Genomic DNA, 16,372 nt, shown 5'->3' on the forward strand with positions numbered 1-16,372 from the left:
TCTTTTTGCCTAAAGGTCCCCAGATTTAAACTGAAAAAAGCAAGGGGTAGCAGCTTTCCTGTTATGGCTGCCTAGTTGTGGAATTCCCTACCTACAACTTTAAGAGCAGACTAGTCCTTCTTTAGCTTTAGGAAAAGTACCAAAAGTTGGCTCTTTACTAAGGATTCATGACCGTCTTTAGTATGCCCTGTTTAGGACCTTTCAGATTGATACTGTATCTATGTAAATGGCATTTTGTATGTATTATATTGTTAATTTCCTTGTGTAAATAATGTAACAATGGCCTGTAACTAAACGCTATTTAAATAACTAAACAAACAAAGATACGGAATAACAGGATGATGACTCGCTCCTCCTGGTCCAATAGTTGGGTATCTTTGACAACCTTTGCCCTAGTGTATCAATCAACAAAACTGTTTTTGGAATGACTCCCTTTTCCTGGTTCACTTGACTCTTGATGACCATATTTCTTAAGTTACTATTTAGCTTTGTACTTCTCTAAAGGCTTTCTCCAGAGTTGATTTAAGTGTTCCTGCCTCACTTTGTTTACTGTGTTTACTGTAACTGCAAGTACTGTTGAGTGAGACTACTCCTGAGTCCTTGGTTATTTTTGTCAGAATCACTGAGATGAGGGAGATCACTCCTGAGGCTTTGGTAGGCTTGGCACCAAATACTGAGACGAGGGAGATCAATCCTGAGGCGTTGGTCAACTTTGGAACAATTGTTGAGGCAAGGGAAATTACTCCTCATTAGTATTCCATTTAGCTTCCTCTTACAACATACTCTGTGACAAGGGAGATTTCCCTCTGTTTTGGTCGACTTCACAACAATTAATGAGACGAGGGAGGTCACGCCTGATGCTTTGATCAACTTTGCAAGAATTACTGAGATGAGGGAGATTATGCCTGATGCATTCTTCTCCCCCAAACCTCTAACGGTTCTACCATGGTTCCAGTTACCCCTTTATTACTGGGACCATGTCACTGGTTCTTCTTGGGCCGTTGTGGCCACTCTTCGTTGTTTGTTGCTGCTCTTTCCTTGATTCTTTTGCCCCTGCTTTGGTTCTGCTGGGCTTCCAGTTGACTGGTATCAGCGTTGTTAAGGGACCAACTGGTCCACCTCGATGAGGTCACGCCACTGTTGGCCGTATCCTCTTCTGCATTAGTCTGCCCTTCTAGTTCCCGAAACTTACCTAACCTTCCAGCCACGTCCTCTCGACGAGGGCTTGCTTCACAGTCTTGTGTCTTAGTTTCCGAGTTTGAACTTCCCAGGTAGGTGCGTCTTCACGCTGGCTTCTCTGGTTTCCCTGGTTCCCTTCAGTTCCGTCCTTTGTCTATTTTTATGGTTGGTTGCTGGATCCTCACCAGAGAAATGTCAAAGTCCCTTGTCTGTATCAATGATGCACTCTTCAAGCCTCCTCGGGGCCACCACTTCTGTGCTTTAGAAATCACATGAGAGTATTGTGTATAACTCCTGACATCCTCTTTCTAGTATTTCCATAACGAATTAGGTTTTATTAGAAGAAAGGGAGCAGTGTCACAATTGCTTATAGTGATACTATCAGCAGATTTTCTTCCACACCTCAAGGATTTCGGGGACTCAACAGTAAGGGGGATTAGGGAGTTCCACCATGGAGCGGGAGTCACCGTCCCCATCAGGAAAGTCCCTCCCTGTGATGACGTCCTGATTTTTACCACCGCTAGGGGGAATATCTAGTAGCAACCTCACCTCCCTATCCTCACAGGGAAGGGCTCCCCCATGGTGAGAAGTTACGTGATCCCACGATTCATCACACAGGGCATTTGGCTACCATGAGAGTCCCGGGAGGTTAGCTCAGCAGCAACGTGTTCGCCTTGGAAGCAAGACGACACGAAGCAACACAGGTTTGATCTCTGGGTCCGCGTTTAGAAACCTCTGGGTATTCAGGCGCGTTATAAATACGCAACTAAAACAAAAATTACAATTACGCAACTAAAAAATCAAACATTTCCTGTAACAGCGCCTCGATGCCCATGGGCTGTGTGAGCGCAATAAAAATGCAAATTAAAAAAAATTTAAAAAAATAGTTACTCCCATCATTTACCTGCGCTTTATTGCATTTCTTCACTTAGGCATTCAGAGTACTGGGCAGTACTCACATCACGTCAAAACCCACCATGGATGATTCTGTGCTGGACTCTTCACTCACTGTTTGTTAGGAAGATCTCTCTTCTAAGGCTAATTTCCCTTACCTATAGAGTCCCCCAGCAACTTTGCTGAATTTGAAGGGTGTATTTTTTTTCTCCTGCTAAGAGTGAGACTCTTTCTCCCACTCTTAGACATGTTGCTGATGTGTGTTTTAGGCTATTTTTGTGCTTATGGTCTATGGGGTTTTTCTCACCTTCATAGGTATCATCTTTTTACATGTGTGTTACACAGCACCCTCAGTTCAGTAACACAGGGGTGTCATAGTGACCCCCAAACATAGACCCCATACCCTGGGACTGACTACTGTCTCCCAGGGCATGTAAAGTCTGCATTGACTTTAGTAGTCACTGGTTATGAACAAAAACAGTACAACCCATCTTACCATGGAGGTACTGGAAAGGGTTAATAGTTTTTCCCTGGTGTTCATTTTCGAGAGGGTGCCGTCCAGTCCCTCTCTACAAAGCTTCTGGCTGGTGGCAGTGGTTACTACCGTAAATATTCGACCGCAAATATCTTCCTATGGTATTTTCCCATTGTTCGAGGCTACCACTTTTTCTGACCGCCTCTAACATATATTTTAATATTAACTTTACTCCAGTAGGTTTTTATTGCCAGATCTTTGATAATATTTCTTTCTCGTGTCTTTCTCTGAAATCCTAACCCAGGTCGGGGATCCTTTGTTCGTCCTTTTGGCGGGCTTCTGCAAAGAAGCCCTCCTTTCGGCGCCACTGAGTTTGGGGTAGACAGGATGTGTGGGAGGGGGGGAATAGGCACCCTGGACAGGGTTACCTAGGCAACCCAAGTTGCACTCTCCACTGATAGGCTGGGGGGTTATCCCGCCAGCATAGACACCCCACTGTGTGAGTGACAGCTAGGCTTTTTGAATGGGAGTTTTTCTGCATAAAAGCAGGGACCTGAAGACTGTAGGACAAGACGTCGCCACTGGAACTAAGAAACCCGAAGAGGAGAGAAGCTGAAGACATCTGCAACGACTGAACAACCAGTGAAGCCCTGCTGCAGATCCTCGCCACTTTTCTTCAACGACTCGAGAAGATCTTCACCTGCAAGAGTCTTCTTCCCTTGAGCTGGTGGGGCCAACCAGTTCGCCAGTCGCCTTCCAGGACCTGCCTTGGTCGAATTGCAGTGCCCAGCACTAGGAGACCGGATAGCCAGGCACCCGTCCACCACGACCGCGATTTAAAGTAGCGTACCTTTTTTTTAGTTTTGGCAGCACCGCGGCTAGCTTCATCCCTGGGCAGTGCAGTAACTCGAACCTTCCTCCACGACGAGAGCCGCTCTTCCTCTTCTGGATCTCCCGAACTGCAGGAACTGCCAGGAAATACCGCCACCGCTTTCAAGGTACATTGTTCCGCCAGGCCTACCGTTTCGTTGGGTACTTCTAAAGGTGTTTTAAATCCTTTACTTACCTTCTGGGTTGGCTGCCCCTATCGTCTAACATTATCTTTTCATGTTCCGCACCGCTTTTTCAAATCGTTAAAGACTTGACTGCAGCTACTAGAACCGTTTGATCCTGGGCACGTGCCTTGTACCATTGACTCTGGCACAGGCCTCTTGACTCTGGCTAAATCTGTTAAAACTGCCTTCTCTAGATTGCTTTTCATCAAGAAATGTGTTGGTGCACCTAAACTCTTATAACCACCTTTCCTTCTCTTTTTAATCTTCTGTAGTGCTCCCTAAGGGAACTGCATAGGATTCTGCCTAAGACCGTTGCTGAAGGAATCCAGGTTAGTTTGTTTGCCTCCACTAAGTAATACGCTTAAATTCAGCGGGTTGTCACGTCTGATCCGAGGTTGTTGTTGCAAGCCGAAGCTCTGGCATCCAGCCTTTGGCTCCAGCCCTGCGTCTCCGGCGTGGCAGAGTGTGTGCTGCCCAATCTGTGCAAAAGCCTGCATGAAGAGAGTTTACCTGCCGGACACAAACGCAAGGCGTTTGCTCCAGAGCCGTCCCACACAGGCAGCCTTGGGACATCAGACGGCGCTGGCAGCTGCCCCAGGGGAGATGCTCAAGTTTTAAGCCGGCGCCACCACACTGAGGGCACACCCCGGGCACCTAGGCCCACAAGGGTTTAAAGCAGGGATTCCGGACGCACCGGAAACAAGCCACTGTGCAAGGTCCATGGATCTTGCAACTCGGCCGATCGGGGTCTGCCCATAGGGGATAAAGGCAACAGAGCCCCTTCGATGTCCCCAGCTGCGCCTCTTGAAGTGTCCCCAGTGCGATTGACATTGAAGCGACCCTCGGACAGGCATATCCCTGGGAGGAACCCGGGCCACAAGGTGCGTTTTGGAAGTTTTACACTAATTCTCGCAGCTAGCTGCGTTCTTCGACACGCAATTTTTGTGATCCACTGCCAAGAGTCCCAGGCAACTTTCAGACGTCAGCCTGAGCTGCCAGTGCAGGAGAGGCTGGGGGGAAGCAGCACTGCCCGTCCATACAATGCAGCAAGAAGTCCCATTGCCCAGTCTAGCTTCCCATTTGGTAGTCAGCCGAGGGTTTCAGATTTTCAAAAGAATTTTTCCAGGCGCTCAGCCCAGGAAGTCCCCCCCCCCATCCCCGCCTTCCATCTGAAACAGCAGGAGAGGCTTCCCACGGCAACAGAGGCAGGCCACTCCACTGCTGGCCCATCCGCACACACAGCAGCCGCCGAGGATAGAGGCAGCAGGAGGTTGCGTGGGACTGCTAGAGTTTCAGACCCCATCCCGGTCACAGAGGGGCTGATAGTTATGAGGAAAGTCCACCCGACCTGGCCATCACTCTCCCACTGTGGTGTGCGGCCGGACCTAGACTCCTGCACGTCGAGTATGCCCAGCCTTGCCTTGGCTCAGAGCTCATCCGGCATGCCCAGACCCCATCCGACTGGGGAGGCGTCCTTCGAGAATATCCAGGTTTTCCTCACCTTACACGCCTTGAAACACTTGTGTATAGGCACGTCATAAATGCCATATCATATCTCCCAGCTGCCTCCACTCGGGACATCCCTGCCGACCGGGGACACATCAAGGCCATCTCGCCTGCTGGTGGGACATGGATATAGTTGGGGAGCGCCCAGCCAGAACAGCAACTTGGTGCCACTCAGGGCCCTCTCTCTTCTGCGTGTATGGATGGGTGCTCTTCCGGCAGGTTGATCCAACCCTTTCTGGACGTCTGCATCCGTCTGCTGGGCCGTGGCCACTACCGGGAGGGAATTATGACTTAAGCCACCTGGTCCCCCGCTTGCCAGGGACAGCGCTGCTGGCTAGACTGTAGCATGCGTGGTGCTCCAAGGTGTGGGTGTGCGCATCTGGGATGCAACTAAGGTCGGACCCATGCTCCTCCCCTGGCTGCTCCGCTGTTAATGATCCTTCGACAAGTTCTACTACAGAACCCTTGTTACAACTTTTACTTCCACTAGATAGTCCGTTTGATCGTCTTCTCGGTGCTCCACCAGAGCCATTACAGACCCCGGCGGTGCAGATCGGAGGACCTCACTAAACCATCCAATCAGTAGTAGCTATGGGCAGAGTGTACAAACCGCAGGGACTTGGTCAATGCAAGCTTCTAACCCGCACTTACTGTGAATTCCTCGTTCATGGGAAATAATTGCAATCCCCATCACTAATGGTGTTTAGCGGGTTAACCCCACCTGTCGGCGAAGGGTAGACACACCCTGATCTGTTCAGTGTAGCATGCATGCAGCCCCGGACATCTAAAGGCATCAGAGACCTGCTATTGCTCGATCTTGCATGGCTGAACGTAACTTGTCCCTCTAAGAATTTGAATGCTGACTGCTGGGGGTCGCGTAACTAGTATTGTTCATTATTGGAATTAACCAGACAAAGAACGGCCATGCACCACCACCCACTGAATTGGGAAAGAGCTATCAGTCTGTCCATCCTTTCCGTGTCTGGATTAGGTGAGGTTTCCCATGTTAAGTCAAATTAAGACACAAGCTCCACTCCTACTGGTGCCCTTACATCAATTCCTTTAATTTTCAGCTTTGCAACCATACCCCCTCCAGAACCCAAAGATTTTGATTTTGGTTTCCCAGAAGCTGCTCGGCGGGTCATGGGAGTATCACCAGCAGATCACTAGTCTGCATAGTTTGTGGTTGGAACTACAACAGTTTCGAAGGGATTGTGTCCTCCGACGTATTCCTTATCTTAGATATCTCCTTCCAGCTTTGCTGGCCTCGGAAAATTTTTCTCTAGAGGGCGCTGCACGTCGACGACCGCCTAGTCGTTGTCCCTCGACAGCCGCCGTATCGACGTTGACGTCATCCTGCCTATAAAGGCCGCGCGCAGCGTCCGTTGCTCAGTTCCGTTTTTCCGCGCTTACTCAGTGCCTCGGAATATCGTTGCTCAGTTTCGTAGAGAATTCATCCTATTTACCTCGAGATATTCGATCCATACTCGATGGCTTCCTCGTCGGAACCGACAACCCCTCGGTCCGGCTTCAAAAAATGCCGAGACTGTGGGAAAAAGATGTCGCTGACTGACCCTCACAGAGTTTGTGGTGTTTGGGAGCTGAACACCATTGTTCGGAGTGCGAGGACTGTATGTCCATGACAGCTAAGGCCCTGAAGGAGCGGGGAAGCTGGAGAAAGGTAAGACTTCAAAAACTTCTTCTTCCTCGACAAAGTCGAGACATTCGTCTCCTCGTCACCATTCGCGCTCCAGGTCTCGGAGTGGGTCCCGTCACTCCTCGAGATCGAAGCACTCGAAGAGGAGACGTCGAAGATCCCCTTCTCCGTCCTCCTCTTCCTCTGTTTCTCCTAAGAGAATCCCTTGCCCCACGAAACATAGTTCCCGGGCTGAATGGGAGGAATTCTGCAAAAATATGATGAGCGTCTTCGAGAAAGCAGCCTCGACGCCCTCGAAGACTGCCGAGAGCGATATTCTGGTCGAAAGACCCAAAGGTAAAAAACGCAGCGAGTCGCAGTACCCGGCGAAAGAAGCTTCTCGAGCGCGTCACGAACCCTCGAGTAAGGCTATGACCTCGAAACCTTCTTCGAAGGTTCTGTCGACGCCGTCGACTAAGGTTCCGTCGATGCCAAGGTCGATGTCTTCGACGCCGTTGTCGAAGGGACCTTCGACACACGGGTCTGTCGACTCGACGCCATCTTCGACACCGGCGTCGACGCCAAGGAAAGTCACGGTTGCGACGTACCCAGTGGCTATTCCCAGGTCCTCGATGACGATGGCGTCGAGATTGTCGACTTCCTCGAGCAGAATCCCAATTCTATCGAGGACCACGAGGCCTCTGCCTTTGTTTTCGACGCCACGCCCGAAGCCTCCGACGTCGACGACATCGACGTTTTCGAGGCCAATTACAACAAGTTTGGCACCCTCTGCCTTGGAGATGGGTTTCACACCCTTTGTGAGTTCAGAACAATTGAGAACTATGTCCTCAATTATGGAAGAGGGAGAACTATCTGAACAAGAAGACACATTTGAGTTGCAGGGACCTGCAACCCCAGTTCAAGAGGAGTTATCCTCGGAAGAACGCAGGTTAAAGGATCTCCATGATTCCTTACATGAGGCAAGTGGGTTAGACACTTCCCCTGAGGTGGAGTTTGCTAGGCCAGACCCGGGGGAGCATGCTAAAACCCCCTATTGAGCCTTAATGGCCAGGATCACAGAATTTATGGGGTGGTCAACACCTTCACAGGCTTTCCAACAAGATGTCCTTACGGATATTCTTGATAAAGGTCCACAGTAGGATCCTGTAGTGCCCTTTCATAAAGCTGTTCAGAGGAAAATCATGACGAACTGGGAAACCCCAGATGTCGTTCCGGCAGTAAATAAAAAACTGTCTACTAAATACAGGGTATCTTCTGCAGACCCGGAGTTTTTGTCAAAACACCCATCCCCAGAAAGTCTGGTGGTACAAGCAGCATCTTCTACTGATGTCAAGACTGCTTACCCTACCGTCCCACAGGACAGGGACGATAAGAAATATGATGCTATGGCAAAGAAAGTTTTTTCGGCATGTAGCATGGCGTTAAAATCTGTTAATGCCACTTGCACCCTTGCTAGATTCAGCCATACACTTTGGGAGTGTGCTTCTACAGTGGCTGACTGCATCCCGGAGGGAGAAGAAAGGGAGGCGTTCCTAAATATCATACAGGACGGTAAAGACGCTATTTGTGAACCCCTCCAGACGGGCATTGATTCGGCTGACAGTATCAGCAGAGCAATGGCGGCAAGTACAACAACCAGGAGATTCGCTTGGTTGAGAAAGTCTGGTTTTGCCCCAGATGTGCAAGCCAGGCTCTTGAACATGCCATTCGATGGCTTTTCTTTGTTTGGGAAAAAGGCGGATGACAGTTTAGAAAAACTGCAAACATCAAAGGCAGCAGCAAAATCCCTAGGTGCTGCAATCCGTCAGACACCTTTTCGTCCCACAGGAACCTCTGCGAGGGGCAAGTCCTTTCGCTTCTACTCCGCATTCGGAAGAGGTAGAGGACGACCGGCTCAAAGGGGACAAAGAAGAAATACCTGAGGTGGACGGGGTAGATATTCAAAAGCCGCAGCAACAGCAGGTGCCTCTTTACCATCGGCATCTGCATCAGCCGCCCCAAAACCACTCTGAGGACTTCCCTCACAAGACACCTCTAGGAGGCAGGTTAACTCAACATCTGGCAGAATGGCAGGCTATCAAGTCAGATGCTTGGGCATTGGAAACAGTTGCCCAAGGTTACTGCCTGCCTCTCCTACGCATACCTCAGAGTCATCCACCGGGGATCAGCTCTCAGAAAGCTCCAGATCCGCTCCTCTTGCAGGAAATTTTAGACCTGCTAGAGAAAGGTGCCATAGAACCGGTACCTGTAGTGGAGAGGAACAAGGGCTAGTACTCCCCTTACTTTCTCATTCCAAAGAAAGACGGAGGACTGAGACCCACCTTGGACTTGCGAGAATTGAACAAATTCCTCAGGAAAGACACATTCAAGATGGTAACTCTTTCTCAGATCCTTCAGGCCCTTCAGTTCCAGGACTGGTTGGTATCTCTGGACCTTCAGGACGCTTATTTCCATGTGCCTATCCATCTCAAACACAGGAAATACCTGAGGTTCGCAATTGGCAACTCTCATTATCAATTTCGAGTGCTGCCATTTGGGCTGACCTCCGCCCGAGGGTCTTCACCAAGTTAATGTCGGTAGTGGCGGCAAGTCTAAGGAGGGAAGGGATTCACGTCTACCCCTACCTGGACGATTGGTTGATCAGGGCTGTATCTACGGAACAAGCTCAGATCCAGCTAAATCACGTTTGCCACTCCCTTCACAGACTGCGCTTCTCCCTCAATTTAAAGAAGTCACAAATGATACCATCGCAGAGACTCCAGTTCATCGGAGCGATCCTGGACACTTCCCTGGGAAAAGCCTCGCCACCAGAGGTGAGGGCTCAAGATATTCTACAGATGGTTACCAAGTTCCAAAATGCCCAACGTCTCCCAGCCTTCGACTTTTTGAGGTTGCTAGGCCTCATGGCATCCTGCATTTTCCTAGTGCCAGAGGCTCGCCTGAGAATGAGATCCCTCCAGTGGGCACTGAGGACTCAGTGGTCACAATTCTCAGGAAAAATGACAGATCTTCTTCAGGTTCCCGACAGGGTGGCTCGAGACCTTCAGTGGTGGGCCTGTCAGGAGAACATTCTGAAAGGAGAACAGTTTTGGCAACCCTGGCCGGAGATAACCGTAGTCACGGATGCCTCACTCACGGGGTGGGGAGCCAACGACTTGACCATCAGCGGTCGTTGGTCTCCATCGGAGTCCAGACTACATATCAACCTGTTAGAGCTGAGGGCCATCAGACTTGCGCTGAAGGCGTTCCTGCCAGCTGTACAAGGGAAGAATGTCCTGATAATGACGGACAACACAGTGGCCATGCATTACCTCAACAAAAGAGGAGGCGTAGGATCACTACCCCTGTGCAGAGAGGCGATGCAGCTCTGGTTTTGGGCAATCCCAGAAGGGATCTCTCTATCGGCAGTTCACCTAGCCGGAGAGAAGAACTTGACAGCGAATGCTCTGAGCAGGCAGAGCACAGTCTCCCACGAGTGGGAACTAGCTCAGGAAGTCCTTCAAGAGATCTTCGCCCTTTGGGGAACCCCTCAGGTGGATCTGTTCGCCACGAGTGTCAACAGGAAGTGCGATCTGTTCTGTTCAAGGGAATTTCCCCCGAGAGGAGCTCTGGGAGACGCGTTCATAGTGGACTGGGAGTTTCCGCTTCTGTATGCGTTCTCACCGGTCCCTGTCATTCCTCAAATGATCAGGAGGTTGAGAAGATTCCGGAAAACCATGATCCTAATTGCCCCGGATTGGGCCAGGAGAATGTGGTACCCGGACCTTCTAGACTTGTCCATCTGCCCTCCAATTCGACTTCCACTCAGAGAGAATCTACTCTCACAGAAGGGAGGTCAGGTTCTCCATCCAGACATCAAAACCCTCAACCTTCACGCTTGGCTTCTGAAAGGCTGAGATACAAGGATTGGGACCTCCCTGATGATGTTATGGAGGTGTTGCTTTCGGCAAGGAGGCCAGCAACCAAGTCTTTATACCGCTGCCGTTGGAACAAATTTTGCAGCTGGTGTAGAGAAAAGAATATCGACCCCTTTTCATGTGGTACACCAATGGTTTTGTCCTTCCTACTCTATTTGGCGAATTCAGGCCTTCAAGTTGGCACCATTAAGGGCTATCTCGCAGCGCTATCCATCTTTTAGCGCACTGCAGAAGAACCATCCTATTTCAAGTTACCCTTGGTAATACAGTTTCTAAAGGGGTTAACTAACGTTTATCCCCCAAGACCATTCCAGGTTCCCCTATGGGATTTAAACTTAGTGCTAACTTTCCTGATGGGCACACCTTTCGAACCACTCCATTCTTGTTCGTTAAGATTTCTTACCCTTAAAACTGTTTTATTAATAGCACTTACATCTGCTAGAAGGGTGAGCGAGTTACAAGCTCTTTATTGTAAACCCCCTCATACAATCTTTCACAAAGACAAAGTTGTCCTGCAAGTGAAGCCTAATTTCCTCCCAAAGGTGGTTTCTGAATTCCATATCACTCAGAAGATTACCCTGCCATCTTTCTATCCTCCTCCTCATCCGGGAAAAGAGGAAGAGAGGTTACACAGGCTGGACCCTAGAAGGGCTTTAAGTTTTTACATCCGTAGACTGGCTAGGATAAGACAAGCAGACCAGCTGTTTGTAGGCTACGCAGGTCACAAGCTGGGGTTACCGATAACTAAGCAGACCATTTCCAGATGGATCATTCTAGCCATTTTGGAATGTTATAAACTGGCAGGAAAAGAGCCCCCTCAAAATCTTAGGGCTCATTCGACCAGAAGGTATCGCAGCTTCATCGGCCCTCAAAAGAGGAGTGCTGGTTAGCGACATATGTGCGGCTGCCACATGGTCGTCCGTCCATACCTTTACACGGTTTTACAACTTGGATTCCTCCTCCAGTCAAGAGACTAGGTTTGGAAGGGCAGTATTGCACTCCATTCATCAATAAAAGGAAGCATGAAGTCAGTACTCCCACCTCCAATAACAGAATACTGCTATGGGAGCCTATCTAAGATAAGGAATACGTCGGAGGACACAATCCCTTCGAAGAACAAGTTACTTCTTACCGTGTAAAGTTCTTTCGATGGGATGTTCCTCCGACATATTCCTTATCGACCCTCCCATCCATCCCCGCAGTACTACTTCCCTTGTGGTTGCAGCTTACACTCCTTCAGGGTGATTAGTCTAGTCCAGACAGAAAAACTGTGGGCTACAAAACGGAACTGAGCAACGGACGCTGCGCGCCACCTTTATAGGCAGGGTGACTTCGATAGGGCGGCTGTCGAGGGACATCGACCAGGCGGTCGTCGACGCGCAGCGCCCTCTAGAGAATAATTTTCCGGGGCCAGCAAAGCTGGAAGGAGATATCTAAGATAAGGAATACATCGGAGGAACATCCCATCGAAAGAACGTTACAAGGTAAGAAGTAACTTGTTCATCTGATGGTCTGCCAACCTCAGACTATTCTTGCACCAGTCCAAAAATTGTACATCTAGTGACGCAAAACTAATGCCCGCGGCCGTCCCTCTTAATCATGGCCCCAGTTTGAAAACCAACATAATAGAATCTGAGTTCTATTCTATTACACCTAGCTGAATTATTCAGCCAACCGGCCTGCTTTGAACACAGAGGCAGGGGGTGGGACAGGCGGTAGCTCGCCTTGCAGCAGACCACCAGTTCAATCCAAAGATCCAACTATGAGCTTTTCTTCTGTTTAATACATTTTTATTCAGGAACAACTATGAGCTTTTTAACTGCAGCAACTTTAATATAGGCCTTTATAGCTGGAATTACTGTGGCTGCTGGCACCAGCCTTGCCCTCCAACGGATCCACGTTAAAGGAATCAAAGTGTACTCATTCCAATGCTGGCGCCTCAAAAGCGTGCTGTATTGTTATTTCTCATCACTTCCTCCCAGAGTCAGGAGTGGGTAATTTGCACGCCTGCTACCTTTCTTGAATGTTACAGCGTTTCTCAGGCTCCCTCTCTGGAATTGAACCAAGAATCCTTGTTACCCACCGTCTCCATGGTAGGCACAGAAAGTACCATTGTAAGTTGATAGGGCAGACATCCGAATGTATTGTTGCTGTCATGGCGGGGGGGTGAGACCAACCCAAGGTTATCTAGAGTCATCAATGTTCCCAGGCGGGCCTGGATTGGTCTTGGTCTGATAAATGTATACATCCTGGGAGCTCAGTGCTCATCCGCTTGTATTGGCTCTAAAATCACCAGTAGATGGAGTGATCAAAGGAACCATAACTGATTTTAAAGAGCTATTTGTAGTTTCACTGTACCGGCCTTGTGCACTTTCAAGTGTATGGCTTAATCTTTCAGGCAAGCACATGTTACTGGCAGGATCTACCAGATAGCTGCACCTGCAGGAAAGTGGCATTGGGGGAAGCTGCGTGCCCATCTTTATCCGTCCTTCACAACCTTGGTTGTCTGCCGGATCCAAGTGTTCCCCCGATGCTTTGGAGGGGTGGGGGGCGGTGGGGGAGGCTGGTCAGCCACACGGATGCAGGCGGCTCCGGCACGGTGGTGGAAGGGAGAGTCTGGACGCAGGCACAACTTTAAGCAGGTGTTTGTTTTTGTGTGGGCCACCCCATGGAATGGTCGCTTGGACCTGCTGGAGCAGGGGCAACAACATGGCTTATGGGGCCTGCACAGCCACGTTGTGGCTGGGGATAACACGCACCACCACCCGACCTACGTCCACTCTGATCTGACCACTGGGGAGCTGCCGGGCCTCTCGGCCTTCGCTCTGCTCGAAGGGGAGAGCCACCCATGTAAGGTGTCCTCTAGAGGTTGTACTGTCAAGTTGACATGGTCCCAAGGCGTGTGAAGCTAATTGCTTGAAACAACTGCAGATACCGGCCAAGCAGTCCAACCCTAGACAGTACAAGTATGCCAAATTGATCCCGTGCAGTGTGGGGAGGAACACGGGCAGACCAGCCTGCCGTCTGATTGCAAGTCAGCTGATGTTCTCATGACAGACAGGTGCTCTGCTCCCTGGAAAGGTAGGCCCCTCAGAGAGCATCAAATGACTGCGTGGGCTGGCAGGGTGCCCCAGCACACCCGCTCGGCTGGGACATCTTGTGGGAAACCGCCCTTGTACTGGCGTGGGTGGTGGGGGTTGCAGTGGTTTTGCAACAAAGCCCTGGTAGGGCAGCGAGAACTGAGTGGATTGCAGACAGGACCCTGACACACTGTCTACAGTAATCTGGGGGGGAAGGTGTCAAAGCTTTCTTGTATTCTTTGTACCCTGGATGACGGAGGGTGAGGTCTAGGCAAAATCGACCAGCCTTATTACTGACCCAACTGGAGAACAGTTTTAAGTCTGCTCCCATACCCCAGCCATCTGGCCTGTGCATTCATTCATATGGCCGACTACCAGATGACTGGGCTTATAGAGTGGGCATCTGGTAATTCTATGCATTGCAATGATCCTGGGAGGGAAGGACCCCTGGCAAGGTACCAGCACGCCCCAGGCGGCACGCAGTGACATCTGCTGGGCCTGGGGTGGCCAACCAACTGCAAAGCAGGTGCCCAAGGGTGTGGGCAGCACCTCCACCCTTCCTGGAGCTCTGGCTGTGGTGTGATAGAGGTTTTTTCTCAGGGGATGGATGAGGTGCCCCAGGACCGCTGCTAAGCAGGGGGTGGCAGACCCACATGCCAGGCAGGCTCCAAAGGGTGGGGGCAGCATCCCCAGCCGTCCTGGAGCTCTGACAGGGCATGATGGAGCTGAGTCCTCTGCAAGTCAGGGGACCGCTCACCCACTTTGAAGGCAGGTTCCCAAGGGTTGTGCCGCGATAGAGCTTTGCCCTCTAGGGCATGCAGGGATCGCTGCTGGGTTTAGGGGCCATTGCCTCGTGTGGGAAGCTGGCGCCCAAAGGCTGGGCAGCCCCCCAGCAATCCATGGCACTGGGCTCTACGCCTTAGACCAAAACTACAGACTTTCCCAGTTCCATGTGGGTCTCTTCGGGCCAGTCCTGTGTGTTTTTTGCACTGCATCCAGGGACGTGTTGGCCCACCCTTACAATGGAAAGAAGGAAACTAAAAGTTCCAGCATGCAATTGGAAACAAAAACCAGGACTGGCTCAAAGAGATCTGCATGGAACTGGAAAAGACAGTTATGCTGAGAACTTTTTGGCAAGGTTAACAATGACTTGTGCCATCATCCTTTTGATAGGAATGATTGGTCAGATCCCACTTGTATTGAGGAAAAGGGACTTACATAGGATTAAGAACAAGTTGTACACTGTAGTAACTTCTGTAATCCTCGTATATAGTACAGTTTCCACACTAGAACTCAATTTCCATCTCCATTAAGCTTTGCTGTATGGTGCCAACTTTTGAAGATGTAAAGCGGACTGACTAGTGGTGTTGAAGTCTACCTGAGGAGAGCAAGGCTTTGCATGTACCACATCCTAAGCTCGGACAATGTATTTTGTATGCAAAAAATGTTCTGTTCCTGTGTCTGCCAGGACTGATAGCCCAAGAGTGTATGTCGGAAAGAGGATTATGGGCTAGGTTACTTTGCACGTTCTTTTGACGTCTTTTGATGCTAGAGTTGATGTTTTGTATCTCTGTATTTGTATTGTTTTGGTTTTGTATTGTACAAATCCAAGTGTTCTCATTTGTTTGAGTAGTTTCAGTAAATCTTCCCTTTTTCACATACTCGTTGAAAAACATGTTTTATGTTAAGTATTTATTGTTTTTTTTACAGATGACCCACCCATTTTAACAGAGCCTCCCAGTGCAACTACCACCACCACCATAGGCATCAGTGCAACATGGACGACCCTGGCGGGTTCTCATGGAAAAAGAAATAACACAATAACCACAAACAGCTCCAAAAGAAAAAGTAGAAAGAACAAACTCGCCCCGGACAACGTTCAAATTATATTTGAAGATCAACTCCCCATTGTATATGGTCGTCCCCAGAAAATAAACAGAGATTCAAAGAGCAGCAGTACCAGTGAAAGTGGTGACAGTGATAACATGCGCATCTCAAGCTGTAGTGATGAGAGCAGTAACAGCAGCAATAAGAGTGACCATTGTTCTTCCACAGCAGTCGCACACTTAAAGAGCACCAAAAAACCGCCATCTGTGCTTGTCACTTCTCCACAAATTGAGAGGAAACTGGTTTCCGGCAAACCATTAAAGTAAGCCCATTCTTTGTTTGATCGCTGCAATTGATAACTTGGAAATTATTTTGGTGTGTACATAGCTTCAACTTGCTTATCATAAGGTTAAATTGCCATTTTTTTTAAACGTATAGATGAAAATCAAATGTATATTTTGCATAATTCACACATGGAACGATTGGTTGCAATTCAGTCGCCAGATGTTGCACAATGAAGTATGTTTCTGTCTAATAGTCTATTCATTTAATTCCTGTATTCTGTAATGGCATCCTAACTAAACCCGTAGCTTCCTGTAAGGTTCTAAAATCAGTTTTTCCAAGATATAGCAACTATCCAAGACTTAGTGTCACAATTTTGACTCTGAAAGTGCCAGCCCTGAGTGGCTTTTGTGACAATGGGGCAGTTGTCTCCAGCACCCTTTTTGTAGTCACTTCTATTTGTGATGAGTCCTAATGTCCCCCAAACAAAGTCTCTTATG

General features: G+C 49.3%; 1 protein-coding gene across 17 annotated transcripts in view; it reads left to right on the forward strand.

The window, feature by feature from the left end:
• Nucleotides 1–16,372, forward strand: part of ANKRD17 (ankyrin repeat domain 17) — a 2,430,147-nt gene that overhangs the window by 1,777,399 nt on the left and 636,376 nt on the right. For all 17 annotated transcript variants that reach the window (XM_069630806.1, XM_069630790.1, XM_069630801.1 and 14 more), the window contains one exon: nt 15,474–15,912. In XM_069630806.1, the coding sequence (XP_069486907.1) occupies nt 15,474–15,912 (439 nt within the window). The remainder of the gene's footprint in view (nt 1–15,473; nt 15,913–16,372) is intronic.

Source organism: Ambystoma mexicanum, chromosome 6q (genome assembly GCF_040938575.1).
Source record: "Ambystoma mexicanum isolate Mex_15411 chromosome 6q, UKY_AmexF1_1, whole genome shotgun sequence".
NCBI lineage: Eukaryota > Metazoa > Chordata > Amphibia > Caudata > Ambystomatidae > Ambystoma > Ambystoma mexicanum.